We start from the raw sequence: 17,500 nt of genomic DNA on the forward strand, positions 1-17,500 counted from the left end.
TTCGCCTCCGACGTTGACACGCGACGTTCCCGCACGGGCTTCGTCGTCTTCTGTTCCACGGGCCCCGTGTCCTGGAACTCCAAGCTGCAGGCCACTGTGGCCACAGCCTCCGCCGACGCGGAGTACATGGCTCTCGCAGCCACCGCACAGGAACTCATGTTCCTTCGCCAACTCCAGGAGGAGCTCACCGGCGCCGTCCTGTGCGAGCCCACGCTCGTCCACACGGACAACCAGCCGGCGCAGCGCGTTGCCGAACACGCCGCCTCGCGCATGCGGCACATCCTCGTCAAGTACCACTACATCCGCGAGTGCGTCGACACCAAGAGGATTGTGCTGAGCTACCTCGCCACGGAGCACATGATCGCAGATCTCCTCACGAAGATCCTCCCTCGGCCCAAGACGGCTCAGTTCTGCACGATGCTGTTCGACCAGCGTCCTCTGCCAGGTTGCCAGCCACGGGCCCGTCCTCATTCGGGCCGGTCGCCACGTCCTTCGACTCCGCGTCAGGACCTCTGAGCGGCCGCGCACCACAGGACACGCCTTCACTCGGGCCAGCCTTCCACAACAGGCTGCGCACCACAGGCACCAACCATTTTCTTAAACGTGTTCCACAACACACGTCCTTACTCACATCTCACCTACATCTGCCCATGCCATTCCTACATGCATGACATCATCCACATGCTCATCACGTTTCAGAACATCAACGCAACAGAGAGGTAGGTCAATGCGACCACAGCCCCGTCACACAAGTCCTGTCTGCTGAGTCATCATTGACCTCCCTTCTTCACGACACCACAACTTTGCATTTCACCTCTCTTGTGTTCTGGAATGTTCACGTGATTTCCCTCCAACCTGTTGCACGTGCAGTGTTTAGCTTGTGTGGTTGCTCGATGTTACATGCTCTTGCATAACACACCACATAACCACACAACTCTCAACAAACACTGCCACGTCACCACTTTGCGTTGTCGACAATTCTTGTCTTCTGCTCTGTTTCTTTCTGTTGGAGTGTTCATTCATCCTACATCCTTGTTTGCTTCACAACTCAAGTAAACACACACAACTTCCTCTTGCCAAGACAATCTCCCACACAACACACAGCACACTCTGCACACACACACACACACACACACACACACACACACAAGTCTCCAACAACAGCACCATCACCATGAACTTTCAACAAGGAGAGGCAGTTGGCACACATGCCAGCAGAGAGGAAGGAATGTTTGCCAACGGAAAAACCACAAAGCAGGTGTTGTTGGCAAACAAGACAAAACCACATGAGAAGGCAAATTAGGAAGCACTCAACACAAAACAGAAACTCACTGACTCTCAACATATGGTGCTCTCGATGACACCTGGGAGCCGGCAGAGTCGTTCCTTGGTGAGGGAGCTCAAAAGCTTCTTCGAGACTACGCGGCACAACATGCCATCGACCTGTCTGACCCAGGCGATACATAGCGCCGAGCGTTATCACACGCACATATGTACACACACTCTACAAAAACGTACCCATACACACGCATGCGCACATGATTGCTGGAGGGGGGTATGTTACGTCTAGCGAGGGGGAGAGTGCAATCCGTTAGAACATGTTTTGTTTGCAACCTGTCAGAACATGCTCAACCAGCTTGCTAGAGTTTTGCTTGAACGTGTTTGTACCACTGCTTGCCCCCTTTCCGTGTGCACTGTTACCTGTTGACTCTGATTCATTCATCCTTTCCTCTCGTTTACCACATCGATACAAAGTTCTCCCTTACACCAGCACCATCACCATGAGTGTGGACAGGCCAACACATCGCAACTACACAAATGCTGCGACAAACAAAACGATGTTACTTTGTGGTCAAGCGCGAAGATGGCATCAACCCCGCGTACAAAGCCAGCGGTATGGCAACGAGCAGGAAACGGCGGCCAGCCTGCTTCTGGTCCCGGGTTGAGTGCGGTTCAACCGGCCCAGCTGAAGCATCTCTCAACTCTGGTGTAGTATAGACCAAAAATAGACCAGTGCACTGTAAGTATGACATTACCAAATGTAGTCTGTGTTGTTGTGGGTACACACCAATCGGAGATGATGAACGTGACACGTGTCCTGCTTAGTGCTGGAAGGCGTGTCGGGTACACGCGAGCAGCTGTGGCTGGCTGCCGCGCGGTGAGCCGGTGCATGTCCACAGATGGCACAGGTGCCAGCGCAGCGTCGGTGGAGGTTGACACGGCCCACACCAAGTCGCACTCCTTTCAGGCAGAGACAACAAAGCTGCTGGACATTGTGGCCAAGTCACTGTACAGCGAGCGGGAGGTGTTTGTGCGTGAGCTCATCAGCAACGCAGCAGATGCACTGGAGAAGCTGAGGTACCTGCAAACGACTGGGGAGTCCATTGAGCAGCCGGACGAACCCCTCCAAATCTCCATTACCACAGACGAGGAAGCCGGCACCTTCTCCATCGAGGTGTGGTGGTATGGTTGGTGTGTGTGTGTGTGTGTGTATGTATGTTCTGTTTATCTGTGTGTTCTGTGTGTAGGTCTCTCTATGTGCGTGCGTGTGTTCTGTGTGTCTGTGTGTGTGTGTGTGTGTGTGTGTGTGTCTGTCTGTCTGTCTGTCTGTCTGTCTGTCCTCTATGTCAACCGGCCTGCCAATGTGATACTTGAACAATCTGCTTTCTGCTGCAGTGGTGTCTTTAACCCAGCGTTTCCACCATTTGTGTTCTTGGTGCACTCTTACACCTGAATGGCAACTCTTTGCCACCTAATCATGGCTCAGGATACGGGCATTGGCATGTCTGAGGAGGAGCTTGTGGAGAACCTTGGAACAATTGCGCGTTCAGGGTCCAAGGCATTCATCGAGAAACTGGGCGAAACAGCAACAGGCAACGCACAGGCGCGGGACAACATCATTGGCCAGTTTGGTGTTGGCTTCTACGCTGGTACGCAGGCGATGTGTGTGTGTGTGTGTGTGTGTGTGTGTGTGTGTGTGTGTGTGTGTGTGGATGTGGGTGGTTGCTCTTCTGGTGCTGCTCCTGCCTTTGGCACCGGCCTTGCTCCTTGTTGTACGAACGGCATTCACTCTGCATTGATGTGCAGGCTTCATGGTTGGCACTGACATTACTGTTTACTCCAAATCGTACATGCCTGAGGTTCACGGCAACATGTGGCACTCCACTGGGTACGTGCATGTGTGTGTGTATGTGTGTATGTGTGTGTGCGTGTTTCGAGGGAGCTTTGATCATCGTCAACTATTACTACGCACACTTGTAGTTCCGCTCACAGTCACCGCTATCATGTTTTACCCCCAACCTCTTCATATACACTGTAGCCATGGAAGTTACGACATTGCCCCCGCAAAGCATGTCAGACGTGGTACAAAGATTGTCATCAAGGTAACCGAGCGCGTGTGAATGTGTGTGTGTGTGTGTGCGTGTGTATGTGTGTGTATTCAGTGTGTTCGTGTGTGTATGTGTTCATTTTGATATGATGTCGGTTACGTTCATGTCATTTCTCAGAACGAATGGTGGGGGAGTTTCTTGGTTGGCATGTGTGTATGTATTGTGCTTCTTTCGTGCTTCAGCCTCAAACACACGCACACGCATACGCACACATACACACACACATATGCACGCAAACACACACACACACACACACACAGCTGCGTGATGACGCAACGGAGTTTGCCAAGGGCGACCGTGTGCAGGAGATTATCACCAAGTACAGCAACTTTGTTGGTTTCCCCATCACCGTCAACGGGTCCCGCATCAACACCGTCGAGCCCCTGTGGACACTCAACCCATCAGACATCACCCAAGAGCAGCACGAGTGTACGTCGCAGCTTTCAGCCCTGCACAGTGCTCTGCCAGCGCCACCTCTGCCGTCTGTCCATGTTGTGTGTGTGTGTGTGTGTGTGTATGCGTACGTGTGTGTGTGTGTGTGTATGCGTACGTGTGTGTTTGCCCGCTCGGTCTAGGTGCACACCCACCCACACCCACACCCACTCACACATACACACACACACACATTTCACAAATTTGTTCTCCTCTTTCTTCCACGCACAGCCTTCTACAAGTTTGTGAGCAACTCCTTCGACAAGCCCATGTACACGGTATGTATTGGATTGCCAACAATGTTGTGTGGCGTACTCTCCATATCAGAGTGCTTTTTGTTCGGCCGCGTGCGCACATAGCCAATGCTGCTGTCATCACCGATGGTGGATTCCCTCCCTTACATATGTGAGGATTGTCTTGGTTGTCTCTCGTTGTGCGTGCGTGTGCGTCCACAGATCCAGTACAGCACCGATGCGCCACTGATGATCCGCAGTCTTCTTTACGTGCCAACGGTGCGTCATAACGCGTGCCAAGCATGCTGTCTTCTTCACCTCCTTCTCCTTCTGCGTCCCTTCTGCTCCTTCTTCCTCATCAGCCCATCCTGCAACTCTTCCTTTCCTGCCACCTCACCGCCACCATCATCACCATCGCCTTCGTCGTTGGTACGTACAGATGCAGCTTGAGAAGTACGGGATGGGCCGCATGGATCCCGGCGTGTCGCTTTACTGCCGCAAAGTGCTCATCAAGAGCAAGATGGAGAACCTCTTTCCGTCGTGGCTGCGCTTTCTGCGCGGTGTTGTTGACAGCGAAGACATCCCACTCAACCTCTCCCGCGAGATGCTCCAGGTCTGAACGTGTTGGGGGTGGTGCCAAGGCATCTGTTATTTGTGCATGTGTGTTTGCGTGTGTTGGGGTTGGGTGTGGGATGTGGACGTTGACGTCATGGGTTTTGTCTCATTTCTCTCCTCTCCTCACTCACTCACACACTCACTCACACACACACACACTCACTCACTCACTCACTCACTCACTCACTCACTCACTCACTCACTCACTCACTCACTCACTCACTCACTCACTCACTCATTCACTCACTATGACACTATGACCACACTTATGGCGACGACAACCGTCCTTGCTACCTGACCCCCCCCCCCCTCGCTCGCAGGACACGGCGCTGATCCGGCGCATTGGCGACATCCTCACGGGCCGCGTGATCAAGCATCTCGAGCGCCAGAAGACCGCAGACCGCGCCGCTTACACCACTTTCGCCACAGAATACGGTCGGTCGCTGGAGACGCCAGCTGCGTATGCGTGTGTGTGTGTGTGTGTCTGTGCGTGTGCATGTGTGTGTGTGTGTGTGTGTGTGTGCGTGTGGGTGAGGGAGTGAGTGAGTGAGTGTATGTGTGCAAATGTGAGAACTGAAACAAGTTACACTTGTACGAGCAAGCACATGCGTGAATGCTGTGCCCTTTGCTGTCCGTGTTGTTGTTTCGAAGCCCCACCTCACTGTCCTCATTGGTGCTGTCATTGTGCTCATTTGCACGTTATCACAATGGCCAGCGTCGTTCCTGCGTGAGGGCGTGTGCACGGATGACCGCAACAAGGTGCGGCTGACTGACAGCCGACCTTGGACAACGGATAGGCGATGCCTGTTATTTGCTTTGCGAGTGTCTTGAACGCCTCGATGTCGGTGCTCACGACATCACACATCACACATCACACACACATCACACAGGCTGCGATTGCGAAGCTGCTGCTGCTGCAAAGTTCCACGCAGGATGAGAGCGAGATGACGACCATCCCGGAATACATTGAGCGCCAGTCCTCTGCCACCGATGGCGACGAGACGAAGAAACAGGAGGCGGAGAAGGACCCCGTGTACTACGTGCTGGCACCGAACCGTGCGGCAGCGCTCGCATCGCCGTACATGGAGACGATGCTGGCGAACAACAAGGAGGTGCTGATCATGAACCACCCGCTGGACGTGTTTGTTGTCGAACATTTGATGGAGCTTGATGGCCACAAGCTCGTTTCCATCGAGTCGTCAAAGGTAAACCACCCACTACCCTGTACACGTGCAATTGCTCTGTGTGTGTGTGTGTGTGTGTGTGTGTGTGTGTGTGTGTGTGTGTGTGTGTGTGTGTGTGCGTGTCGGTGTGTGTGCGTGTCGGTGTGTGTGTGCGTGTATGTGCGTGTCTGTGCGTGCGTGTTTGTGTTTCGTGCTTAATGTGCTGGGATGCACGTAGTTGGGGTTTGTTTCTTCATTGTTCGTAATACACACCTTCGTCTCAAAACTCGTGCTATTGTTTGGGCACCCACTCTGCACCCTGTTCTTGAACCTCACAGGTGTCCAACGAGTCGGACGAAAAGACTGCGCTCTCCGAGGTATGCTTTGCACGACAAGTGCCAGGAATATTCCGTTGATGCCACTGTGGCACATGCTTGGGTCTTGTGTTCTGGCCTCGTCTGTCACACACACACACACTCTCTCTCACCCACTCACTTACACACACACACTCACACACTCACACACTCACACACACTCTCTCTCTTACTTCCATACACATTCTCACTCACTCACTCACACACACACACACACGCACGTGCACGCACACATTCTCTCACTTACGCACACTAATCCGGACTGCTGTTCTGTTGCCGCGCCATTGGCGCTCCTGGCAGGATGAAGTTGTTGGCTTGAAGGCGTTCTTCGAGTCTGCGCTCTCCAAGGACAAGCTGGCCGAGCTCAAGGTATTTTACGGGCGCATGCGTTGACGGTGGGGCGGGACTCGTGTGGTATTGCTGTAGGCGGACGCAAGGCTGCATTGTTGCGAGACGCGAGTGCGACTGCGCTGCGGTTGACCGTGTTTGTGCACGTCTCTTAACAGCATCACACACTTGCACACATACACATACATTGCCCTTTGTTTGCGTTGTCTGTGCACCAGATCTCCACGCGCCTCACGTCGTCGCCAGCCATCGTCGTCGACCACGAGAGCGCGGGCCGCCGCAGGTGCGGTCCTGTCGTGCGTGGATGCACGGGTGTAGGGGCATTCAAATGCTGTGCACGTGCTGTGGGATATGGTGTTGTGATGCTCGTTTTCCTGCTCGCGCACATGCCCACCAACCTTCACATTCCTTCTCTTGCCTTTCGTTCTCCATTCTCCTTTCCATCACCCTCACAACCTTCACCACCACGGCCACTGCGGCCACGACCACAACACCAGGCTGATGCGGATGATGAGCCAGGAGCAGGACGACGGCACGCTTCCGCTTCCACCGCAAACACTCGAGATCAACCCGACGCACCCCATCATCCAGGGCATCAACGCGGCACGGTGGGGTGACTGTAGCTGTGGCGGTGGTTGCTGATGCTCGTGGGCTTGTGCTGATGTTGATGTCGGTGGTTGGTGGGCGGTCAGTTGTGGTTACATTGCGACTTGACACAAAAAGTCACATCAGGTCACCTCATCGCATACTTGACCATCCGTGCTTCCGTGCAGGTTGGGCAGTGATGACGATAAGGCGCGTGGTCGCGTCGTTGCAGCACAGGTCTTCGACAACGCCCTCATCGCCGCCGGCCTCATGGAGGAACCACGGTGAGCAGCCGCATATGATGTGTTTGTTTTGTTGTGTTGCGTGCGTGCGTGTGTTGTGTGTGTGTGTGTGTGTGTGTGTGTGTGTGTGTGTGTGTGTGTGTGTGTGTGTGTGTGTGTGTGTGTTGTCGACCTGTGGTCTGTTCACTTTCCTCGCCTTGTCTCTCTCAAGCTCACGCCGCGTCCTGTCAACACTTCACCTCCTCCCCCTCCCCTCCTTTCAGGTCGATGATGGATCGCCTGAACGAGCTCTGCGTCCTGGCCCTCAACCGCAGCCCAGACAGCACAGCAACAACAACAACAAAATGATGTTGTGCGCGCAGTGAAACCACCGTTTTGCAGGCACCGTCGCACATCATCGTTGATGCTTGTTTGCTTTTGTCAACACATCACCTCGAGTTGCATTGCCATACACAACAAGCAACCAGCAACGAGGGGGCTTTTATGAACGGAAAAAAAAAGGCTGTGAGGCCACAACAAACAAACAAACAAACACAGAGACACACATGTGCGCGCGACGAGACAATGCTCAGCCACGCCTTCATGCCAGCACTTTGTCCACAAAGTCCTCGTAATCGAGAGGATCCGCTTCTCCGGCCAACATGTCGGAGATCTAGAGAGTGCACAACCATGTAATCGGCGTTGGTATGTGAGGTACAGCAACGAAGGAGGGTGGAATGGTGTGAAGGTGGCAGCGCAAACGGGAACACGCACTCCTCTCCAATGTGCTCTTCCGCACCCAAACACACACACACACACGCGCCTGTGCTTCGTACCTCCTGAGGTGTAAGGCCGTCTCCGAGGTTACTCAGGATGTACTTCAGATCAGCTATGAGAGGAATGGCAGGGTAGTGATGTGGCGTTGAATTGGGGAGGAGGTGAGTCAGCGGTGTTGTCAGACAAACACACACACACACACACACACACACACACACACACACACACACACAAACACACAAACACACACAGACACAGACACACACACACACACAAACACACAAACACACACAGACACACACACACACACGCACGCGCGTGCGCACACACACACACACACACACACACACACACACAAACACACACACACACACAAACACACAAACACACAAACACACACAGACACACAAACACGCTTTCGTACCATGTGAAATGGTGCCAGTGTTTGCTTTGTCATGGGCGCGGAACGCGTCCAAGATGTCCTCACGAGCCTGGAATGGACCAGGGCACTTGGCCAACACCTCCAAGAACTGTGGCAATGACAACTCCTCAGCCCCTTGAGACAGCTCCTGTTGAGCGTGATGAACAGCAAGGTCAGGAGGGCGGCAGATGGTCACATGCATCATACACACACGCACTCATTGGCACACACACACACAGACACACATCGGCACACACACACATACACACATTGGCACGTACACACACACACACACACACACACACGCACAGTCGTACCTCGACTTCTTGTGGGGTGGGATTTGCGTTGAGAGAGAGAAGCACCGTCAACAACTGGTCCTTGTGCAGTTTGCCAGTTGGCGCGTAGATGCTGAAGCACTCACGTGCCAGCGAAATCTAATGTGGGCACATCAGGTGACGTGAGGTGCGTTGACAATGAGGCAACCATACAACAAGCAAGCAGACGGAAAGCTCCATGTACCTCACACCACGTCCACTCACACCACACCAAGGCGTCCACTCATAGACTCATCCACCACCCGTGCCATCCACCCACCTGCTCTTCGTCCAACAGCTCAATCGCAGACATCGTTCGTTGTTGTTGTTGTGATTTTGGAGTAATGGTGAATATCTTCATTCACTTTTCCTAATGCTGAGGCTGGCATCTGTGTGCGTTTTGGTGAAGAACGCACACGAGCGATCGATCCGCTGCGCTCTGCTGCTTGCAGGCTTGCATGCACTAGGCCTGCTTCCCTCCGAGCCTCCCTCCGGTCTTGCTGGTTTGATTTCAAGAGCAAAACTTCTCTGCTCCCACGCTTCGACAGAGAGAGGAGCTGAGAAGGCTGTCTTTCTCAGCCTGTCTGTTCTGCTGGTGCTTCCGCTGCCGTCCACTCCGAGACCTGCTCACAATGGCGGTGGCAACTCCTGTTCTTGTTGTGCTGGTGCTGGTGATGCTTGTCGTCGCCAGCACAAAGAAGAGCATCAACGTGCATGCAAGCTCGACGACGTCCGAAACTGTACATCCGGCCATACCTCTGAGGCCACTGAGGCCACAAGGCGACCAGGTATGTCTCTCTTTTTTTTTTGTGTATGTGTTTGTGTGTGTGCGTGTGTGCGTGTGTAGGTGCATGTGTGTGTGTGTAGGTGTCTGTTTGTGTATGTGTGTGTGCGCGTGTGTGCGTGTGTGTGTGGTTACATACTTGTCGTTGTGGCATGCGACGGTGCAATCGAAGGGGTGCTTAGTCGATCGCCTTGTTGTTTGCTCCTCACTTGCGCACACACACGCACACAGGCACACACTCGCATACGCTCGCGTTCGTCTCACATGCATGCAACACATCACATCACACTTTGCACAGCTGTGTTTGGACGTGCACGGGACACTGGAGAGCATGGTGCATGTGCTGAGGCTGCACGATGTGCCATTTTACCCCAAGCACACTGCGCGCAACACGGACGACAGCACGCCTGCAAACACAACGACGCACAAAGACGCACGGCTGCCTCTGCCTTTGCTTGTTGACCTGTCTCCGATTCACCGCATGATGGCTGCGTTTGGATGTGGCGATCAAGAGGACGAGAAGACGGACAAGCAGACTGATGAGAGCTTGCCTGCAAGGACTGGCACAGAGCAACACGAGACGATACCACCAGTGCCATCGACACCATCAGCATTCACGCCTTTGGAAGAGAGGGTGACCGCTATCCGCAACGCGACAGGCAACTTATCCCTGCAGCACCAGCAACAACAGCAGCAGAGGCGAGTGCGGCGGAACGGCGACCCTGTCGTACAGGCTGGGCAATGCACGCTGGCGAGCGTGGTCAATGGCACGTGCCCTGGTGCGGATAGCAGCCGCCGGCTCACCATCACTCTGCGCGAGGATGATCACGTGGACGACAGCACGGATGCAAGCGGTCTGAGGGGTATTTCTGACTCCGTGAATGAGCTGACCGTGAACGGGCACGTCGAAGAAGCGCCGTTGCGGTGGATTGTGAATAACGGCGTGTGGGCCTCGTGCACGGCAGTGAATTTGCAAGGCGTACAGTTTCCCACTCTTCAGTTGAGCACGCTCAACCCGATGACACGCACTCTTACTATCACGGTTAGTGACAGCGTGCTGCTTCGGGCAATAGGCGCCGATGACTTCCACCACACGGCAAGACTCACTGCCTTTCGCGCAATCAACAATTCCCTCACATCCGTTCCAGACGTTTCGAACATGACATCGCTGAGCATCCTCAACTTGCACGGAAACCGAATTCGTTGCATCAACGATGACACTTTCAACGGGCTGACATTGCTGCAACAGCTGTTCTTCAGTGAGAACATCCTTTCCGAGATCGAGTCGCGAGCGTTTGATGACCTCACTGCCCTGAATAGGCTGATCCTTGCCATTAACGACATGAGCGCCATCCCTTCCGGCTTGTTCCATCGTCTCACGAGCCTTACCACGTTGCAACTGCAGCAAAATCCAATCACGAAACTCGACGCCGATGTATTCGCGCAGCTGACCATGCTGGAGCGGCTCACCCTCGAGCGCACGCTTCTCACCCAATTACCAGCCACACTGTTCCGCAACACCACCCGTCTTGTTCGCCTTGACTTGGCAATTAACTTCATCACGTCCCTCGATGAGACAGTCTTCTCTGGCCTGTCATCGTTGGAGCATCTGCAGATTTTCGACAACCGACTGACATCACTGCCACCAGGCGTGTTCAAGGACTTGACGACGTTGACGTGGCTTGGCATTCTTAGGAATGATTTAACTTCCTTGCCTGACAAATTGCTTGAGTTCAATCCGCAACTCCGCACGTTCTTCTGCAACGACAACGACCTCGCTTCCCTCCCAGCCAACCTATTCGTGAACAACGCAGCCCTGTTTCGGATCAACCTTGCCAACAACGCCCTTCGCTCCATCGACACCGCCCTCGAATCAGCGAAATTGTCATCCCTGCAGTTTCTCGATGTGGGGAACAACCAACTTACACGTCTACAGCTCACCAGAACACTGCCCTCCCTGACCCTTCTCGGCCTTGACGACAACCCGATGCAGGAGCTGCCAGATGTCACGCTCACGCCTTCCCTTGAAACCCTCCGGCTCCAAAACCACGGAATCAAACACATGGACTTGGCCCCAGTGCTCCGTCTGCCCAGCCTCGAGGTGCTCGAGCTTGACGCTCTCCTACAAGCGAATTCCAGGGCGGTTTTGACAGACACGAACATCACCAGCATTACGCGGTTGTCAACCCTGAGTCTGGAGAATGTGGACGTCAGTGCTGCGGTCCCATCATTCAAGCAGCATCCACCGCTAAGTCTCAATGTGCTGCACGTGGGCTGGCCGGGCGCCATGAACCGCACGCTTCCAATCACTGAGGTGTGCAGAATGCTGAAGAACAGTGTGCGTGAGCTGCGCATCGCCAACACAGACTACCGAGCCATTGAGCTGTGCCCTGACAAGACTTTCGAGTCACTACTTCTCAACGACAACAGGCACCTACGCTCTGTCACCGTCCACAACCCTCTGCGTGAACTCAACGTGTCAGGTTGCACCCAGCTCACTTCCATCGACGCGCCTCCAATCGACATCCTCGACATCAGCAACACCAAATTCCCGCCAACGGGCGCGCTGTGCACACGGTGGGGACGACGGGTCCTCTTCGCCCGAAAGTTGGATGAGAAGGCCTTCAACTCCATCCGTACGGTTGGAGCGCTCACAAACTGCATCGACCAAGTGGATGTGCTGGATCTCTCGGGCAACACCTGGCTTAACAATCCAGCAGAGATCAACCGCGTGGCGGAGAGAAGAGTTGTCATGTCCGACGAAGAGTTCTGGACAGCCGATCTTGTTGCCATTCCAAACCGGCGTGTTCCTCCCATTCTCCAGCTGACCGATGCGCCCATCGACTGCGCACTCCACCTGTCCAACCAGGACTTGCGCCCCCGCACCGATACATCCGTGTTGACCACAGAGATTGTGTTTTCCTTCCGCTGCGTCTGTGCACAGGGTCACCACCTGAGCGGCAATGGCGAATGTGTTGAGGATGTCGTGCCCTTGGCAGCCATCGTGGCGGGCTCCGTATTCGCTGTCCTTGCACTTTCGATCCCGTTGCTGGTCTGGCTCTACCGCCGCTACTGGCGCTCCCACAAGAGCGACAGCCTGCACCAGCAGCTGTTGAACCGAGAGAGGGAGGAGGTGCAGGCGCTGAAGCGGGCGTGGGTGATTGAGTACGATGAGCTGAGGATGATCAAGCGTGTTGCTGCGGGTGCTTATGGCGTGGTGTTTAAGGCCGAGTGGGACACGGTGACGGTGGCGGTGAAGGTGCTGCAGCGCACGCTGTCTGTCGATGATCGAGAAACCGCCAATGATATCGGTAACGAGGTGGAGTTCCTGCAACGGACACGGCACCCGAACGTGGTGCGGTTCTTTGGTGCTGGCGTGAACACGAATGGCAGCCCATTCCTGGTGCTGGAGTTTGTGGCAATGGGGTCGCTCAAGGACCTGTTGGAGCGAGACATGGACGCGGTGCTGCATGAGGTGCGGGCTCAGGTGCTCGAAGCCGGCGATGATGATGATGATGACGATGGCGATGGCGAGAAGAACAAGTTACTGGGGGCAGATGTGCACGAAGAATTGACCCTCGTGAGCACATCGCTTGAGAGCCACCGCACCAGCTTGGAACTTGATGAGATGATGAGTGTGTGGGACTTGAAGCTGCAGCTGCTTCGTGACGTTGCCAACGGCATGGCATTCATCCACAGCCTCGACCAGATGCACCGGTGAGTGGGATATGTGTGTGTATGCTTTTGTGCTTGTGTGTGTGCTTGTGTGTTTGTGTGCGGGCACGTGCTTCTTGCTCACTGCGCGATCCTACCCTCACCGATTGTTCTCACCACACACACACACACACACACACACACACACACACACACACACACACACACACACACACACACACATACACACAGCGATCTGAAGAGCGGCAACGTGCTGGTGTCCTCGCGGCTGCGGGCGAAGATCACGGACTTTGGATCCATTCGCGAGTGTCTCGAGCGAGGAACGGACGGCAACGATGATGATGATGGTGACGTGGAGGATGGCAACAGAGGCGATGGCACTGCAACGACGTCGTTTGGTGATGGTGGGCGCGGTGACATGACGATGGGTGTTGGCACGCCCATGTACATGGCGCCAGAAGCGCTGCTGACCAAGACGTACAACGCCAAGGCGGACGTGTTCAGCTTTGGCGTGCTCATGTGGGAGGTGGCGACGCAGCGGGAGCCAGACCTGATTGCACAGGAGAAGCCCAAGTACCGCGGGCCACCACGGCCCATGCAGACGACGCTGCTGCAGGAGGGCAAGCGCCTCCGCTTCGAGGACTTTGGTCAGTGGAACGTTGTGTGTGTGTGTGTGTGGGGGGGGGGGGGGCTGTGTGTGTGTGTGTGTGTGTGTGTGTGTGTGTGTGTGTGTGTGTGTGTGTGTGTGTGTGTGTGTGGCTGTGTGTGTGTACGTGTGTCTGTTTGTGCGTCTATCTAAACAAGCACACGCACGCGAAATGCGTTTTGCTTCGTTTCCCACACCCCATTACTGCAGCATCTTGCCACTCATCTCCCTCACTCGTCCTCTTCTCTATTGTTTCAAACAGACGGCCAGCCGCTCGCTGTTGCCGAGTGGTACAAAGAGCTGGCGTACACGTGCATGGCAGACAACCCAGCCCACCGTCCAAGCTTCGAAGAGCTCAAAAACAAACGCCTGGCGGAACAGCAGGCCGTATGACTTGCGATGGCTTGATGGTGTGCGTGCGCTGTGAGCATGAACGGCACCACGTTGCATGTGTGTGCTTCCGCGTCGTTACGTAGCTGAGATTGACCCATAGCAGTTATTTTGTTGTTGTTATGTGCTGACCAAATAGGTAGTAGTGCGTTCGTTACGATGGCTTACATGTCCCTTCCAGTGTGACTCTATTGCTTTGGTTCCGTCGTCGTTTATTCACTTTGCTTGAGACTAGTAACAACTGGGGTGCCAAATCATAAAACTTCCAACAATGGAACGAGCGACACCAAAGCTACGAACGGACAACAATCTACTGTAAATGCAATCGGTGCAAGCAAGCATGGCCTAAGCAAAGTGGTGGTCCTTGAGTTCTCCAAACGACGGGCGCTCACGCGGGTTCTGCGCCATGCACTTGTACGTCAGCGACTGGAACCACTCGGGGAAGGCTGTAGGGATAGGGGAGGGGGGTGAGTGGGGAGAAAAGATGCGTCAGTAACCAATCCACACACACACACACACACACACACACCCCTACATTCACAAACTCACCACCCGTTTCGTCGAACTTGAGCCGCTTGCCCTCCATCAAGAGCTCTGTGATTGCAGGAAGCAGTGGTCCCCTGAAGTCGCTCCCCTTCTCCTGCTCAATCAGATCCGGTGGTCGCTGCGTCGCCACCTCCCACATCAGCACGCCAAAGCTGAAGATGTCGGCTTCAAAGCTGTACTTGTCGCCCGTCAATGCCTCTGGTGCCATGTATAGCGGCGTGCCCACGCCAGCCGTCAGCGTCACGCTCGTCATCGTCTGCAGTCCAGTGCGCTGGCTGTATTGCGGATTATCGTCAGCTTGGCTGGACGACAGGCGAGTGTGGCCGCTGCTGTGGGCTCTGCCTCCACGCGTAAAGCACTGGCGAATGGATCCGAAATCCGTAATCTTGGCGCGCAGCGATGATGACACCAGCACGTTTCCGCTCTTCAGGTCTCTGTTGAGGTGGTGTTGATGAGGGGGGTGAGGCTTGGATGGGCAATGAGCAACAAGCACGTGCCTGCATGCAAAAACACACAAACTTACACACACACACACACACACACACACACACACACACGCACACACACACACACAAGCAGATACAGACACACACATACTCACCGGTGCATCTGGTCGAGGCTGTGGATGAAGGCCATGCCACTGGCAACATCGCGCAGCAGTCGCAGCTTCAAGTCCCACACACTATTCACATCATCACCGACACCGCCGTTGCTGCTTTCCTCGACCTTCCTGCTCCTCACTTCCATCAACACCCCCTCCAAGTCCTTCCCCAACAGATCTTTGAGTGACCCCAGAGCAACATACTCCAGCACCAGGAACGGGCTGCCGTTGGGATCGGTGCCCGCGCCAAAGAACCGCACTACATTCGGGTGCCGTGTTCGCTGCAAAAACTCCACCTCCTTCTCAAACTCAAGCACCGTGCTCTCGTCAAATGCCATGACGGCTTGCTGCAACACCTTCACCGCCACTGTGACTGTGTCCCACTCTGCCTTGAACACCACGCCAAACGCACCCGCAGCCACCCGCTCAACAAGCCTCAGCTCATCGTACTCAATTTCCCATGCCTTCTTCAGCGCCATCACCTCCTCGTCTCGTTCCACCAACAGCTGCTCCTGTAGGTCGATACGCTTGGTGAGCCCACGGTAGCGGCGTGACACCCACGCCATGAGCAGGCCAAGGGCAAGGCCGCCAATCACAGAGCCAGCAGCAATACCGGCAATGTCTGGCTTGTTGAGCTCACACCGCCCACGCGAGGTGGCCTTGTACCCGCGCGCACAGGTGCAGTGGAACGCGTACACGATGCGATTCGTGACGGCGTTGTGACCCCCCGACACACGCAGGTCCATGTTGGTGATCTGTATCGCACAGGAAATTGGCGTCCCCTGCAGCTGCAAGATGGGTGGCACTGGCCTGTTCTCCAAGGTGACGAGGTTGGTGGTCAGAAACAGCTCCTCAGACAGCGCAACCTCCTCTCCAATCGCCAAGTTCACCTCCCCAGGGTTGTCGAGCCAGGTGTTGCCCGAGAGATCCACCACATCCGACGTGAGCAAGCACGCGCCGAGTGCCGCGGCAGCATGCTGCGGGTCCACGTGCTGCTCGTCCATGTCGCGCGCAAACACAACACGCCGCCCCCACCGCCTGCACAGGGACGCACGAGGCTCCACGCGCGTGCGACTGATGTCCAAGACGTCAATCGATGGCGCGTCAATGTGCGCCAGATGCGTGCAGTCGGATGCGTTGAGCTCCACCACAGCCGTGGACATCGTGACGGACATCAGATTTGGGTTGTCTTGGATGAGCACCGTGTGGAAGGTCTTGTTCGCGCACGTGTCCAGCATCGTAAACTGGGTTGCCGTGATGCGCAGCAACACCACAGCATCCGCCAGCACGTCACACACCCACGCCCTGGGCAGTGATGTCTCTGTTGCACCTGGCCAGCCAACGCCGAGCACATCCAGCTGAAGCGGTGGCATATTCGGAATGGCACCCGCAAGGTCGACATGTGTTGCGCTGAACGTATGCAGGCGTGGCGGTGCTGTCGGCGTGTCTCTGCTCACCACCGCCTTGCTGTTGATGCCAGGGGCCGCGTCAATCTCCAGCACGCGCAGGGAGGGGAAGCTGAGCAGCAGGGCAAGGTCAATGTGCGGCATGCGGTGGCCCTGCATACGCAGCTCTTGCAGTAGCGGCAGCGAATCAGGGTCGATCAAAGCCGGCAAGCGCTGCATGGGGTTGTTGCTGATGGCCATCTGGATGAGAACGGGCAAGGTGGCGTTGAGGTTCACCCGCGTGAGCATGTTCGCCTCCAGGTCAAGAAACTGCAGCCTGTTGGTGAAGAAGAGGTTGTCGACAGACTGGATGGCATTGTTGTCGAGGTGAACCTGCAACAAGTTGCGCGTGCGTGCGAACAGCCGCGGTGGCAGCGCCGTGATGCGGTTGCGGCTGATGAAGAGCGTGTTCAGGTTCGTGCACGCGTCAAACAGGCCTTCGGGCAGCGAGGTGATGCGGTTGTTGCTGAGAAACAGGATGGACAGGGTGGACAAGCCACGGAAGAGGGCGGGCGGCAGCGACGTCAGCATGTTGTCGTGC

General features: G+C 55.3%; 5 protein-coding genes across 5 annotated transcripts in view; 3 read left to right on the forward strand and 2 right to left on the reverse strand.

Annotated features, from left to right (window-relative positions):
- The window catches only part of PTSG_12851 (uncharacterized protein), a gene marked incomplete at both ends in the record, with an annotated part of 2,602 nt that extends 2,086 nt beyond the window's left edge, over positions 1–516 (forward strand). Inside the window, one exon of the mRNA XM_004989426.1 lies at positions 85–516. Coding sequence (XP_004989483.1) covers positions 85–516 — 432 coding nt within the window. The remainder of the gene's footprint in view (positions 1–84) is intronic.
- A 1,518-nt stretch (positions 517–2,034) lies between these two features.
- Positions 2,035–7,910, forward strand: PTSG_09228 (heat shock protein 90). The gene is made up of 17 exons (XM_004989427.1): positions 2,035–2,455; positions 2,768–2,930; positions 3,088–3,169; positions 3,320–3,383; positions 3,650–3,818; positions 4,053–4,099; positions 4,277–4,333; positions 4,494–4,667; positions 4,990–5,104; positions 5,385–5,428; positions 5,560–5,874; positions 6,171–6,209; positions 6,507–6,575; positions 6,773–6,837; positions 7,052–7,162; positions 7,328–7,423; positions 7,645–7,910. Exons 1-17 carry the CDS (start codon positions 2,078–2,080, stop codon positions 7,727–7,729), a joined length of 2,073 nt encoding a protein of 690 aa, XP_004989484.1. The 5' UTR covers positions 2,035–2,077; the 3' UTR covers positions 7,730–7,910.
- Positions 7,764–9,259, reverse strand: PTSG_09229 (uncharacterized protein). Its single transcript, XM_004989428.1, has 5 exons — positions 9,153–9,259; positions 8,876–8,992; positions 8,562–8,706; positions 8,197–8,249; positions 7,764–8,033 (listed from the first exon to the last, which is right to left on the reverse strand). The coding sequence occupies exons 1-5, from the start codon at positions 9,231–9,233 to the stop codon at positions 7,962–7,964; spliced, it is 468 nt and encodes a 155-aa protein (XP_004989485.1). The 5' UTR covers positions 9,234–9,259; the 3' UTR covers positions 7,764–7,961.
- Positions 9,260–9,485: 226 nt separating this feature from the next.
- On the forward strand, positions 9,486–14,382 carry PTSG_09230 (serine/threonine protein kinase). Its single transcript, XM_004989429.1, has 4 exons — positions 9,486–9,660; positions 9,955–13,373; positions 13,563–13,978; positions 14,240–14,382. The coding sequence occupies exons 1-4, from the start codon at positions 9,505–9,507 to the stop codon at positions 14,368–14,370; spliced, it is 4,122 nt and encodes a 1,373-aa protein (XP_004989486.1). The 5' UTR covers positions 9,486–9,504; the 3' UTR covers positions 14,371–14,382.
- Positions 14,383–14,562: 180 nt separating this feature from the next.
- PTSG_09231 (TKL protein kinase) overlaps positions 14,563–17,500 on the reverse strand; it is a 5,270-nt gene continuing 2,332 nt past the window's right edge. The window contains exons 2-4 of the mRNA XM_004989430.1: positions 15,515–17,500; positions 14,917–15,347; positions 14,563–14,813 (exon numbers count right to left, since the gene is read on the reverse strand). The exon at positions 15,515–17,500 is cut by the window's right edge and continues 1,340 nt beyond it. Coding sequence (XP_004989487.1) covers positions 14,713–14,813; positions 14,917–15,347; positions 15,515–17,500 — 2,518 coding nt within the window. The 3' untranslated portion in view covers positions 14,563–14,712. The remainder of the gene's footprint in view (positions 14,814–14,916; positions 15,348–15,514) is intronic.

Source organism: Salpingoeca rosetta, assembly GCF_000188695.1.
Source record: "Salpingoeca rosetta unplaced genomic scaffold supercont1.29, whole genome shotgun sequence".
NCBI classification, from domain to species: domain Eukaryota; class Choanoflagellata; order Craspedida; family Salpingoecidae; genus Salpingoeca; species Salpingoeca rosetta.

What these genes read in the sequence shown, in the direction of transcription:
- PTSG_09228 (XM_004989427.1), top strand. Translation starts at nt 2,078, where the DNA reads ATGATGAACGTGACACGTGTCCTGCTTAGTGCTGGAAGGCGTGTCGGG. An exon ending in AACATGTGGCACTCCACTGG is followed by an intron (nt 3,170 to 3,319) that starts GTACGTGCATGT and finishes TATACACTGTAG; the next exon opens with CCATGGAAGTTACGACATTG. An exon ending in TCGACAAGCCCATGTACACG is followed by an intron (nt 4,100 to 4,276) that starts GTATGTATTGGA and finishes GTGCGTCCACAG; the next exon opens with ATCCAGTACAGCACCGATGC.
- PTSG_09229 (XM_004989428.1), bottom strand. Translation starts at nt 9,233, where the DNA reads ATGAAGATATTCACCATTACTCCAAAATCACAACAACAACAACGAACG. An exon ending in AGCTGTTGGACGAAGAGCAG is followed by an intron (nt 8,993 to 9,152) that starts GTGGGTGGATGG and finishes TGCCCACATTAG; the next exon opens with ATTTCGCTGGCACGTGAGTG. An exon ending in CCACCCCACAAGAAGTCGAG is followed by an intron (nt 8,707 to 8,875) that starts GTACGACTGTGC and finishes CACGCTCAACAG; the next exon opens with GAGCTGTCTCAAGGGGCTGA.
- PTSG_09230 (XM_004989429.1), top strand. Translation starts at nt 9,505, where the DNA reads ATGGCGGTGGCAACTCCTGTTCTTGTTGTGCTGGTGCTGGTGATGCTT. An exon ending in TGAGGCCACAAGGCGACCAG is followed by an intron (nt 9,661 to 9,954) that starts GTATGTCTCTCT and finishes CACTTTGCACAG; the next exon opens with CTGTGTTTGGACGTGCACGG. An exon ending in AGCCTCGACCAGATGCACCG is followed by an intron (nt 13,374 to 13,562) that starts GTGAGTGGGATA and finishes ACATACACACAG; the next exon opens with CGATCTGAAGAGCGGCAACG.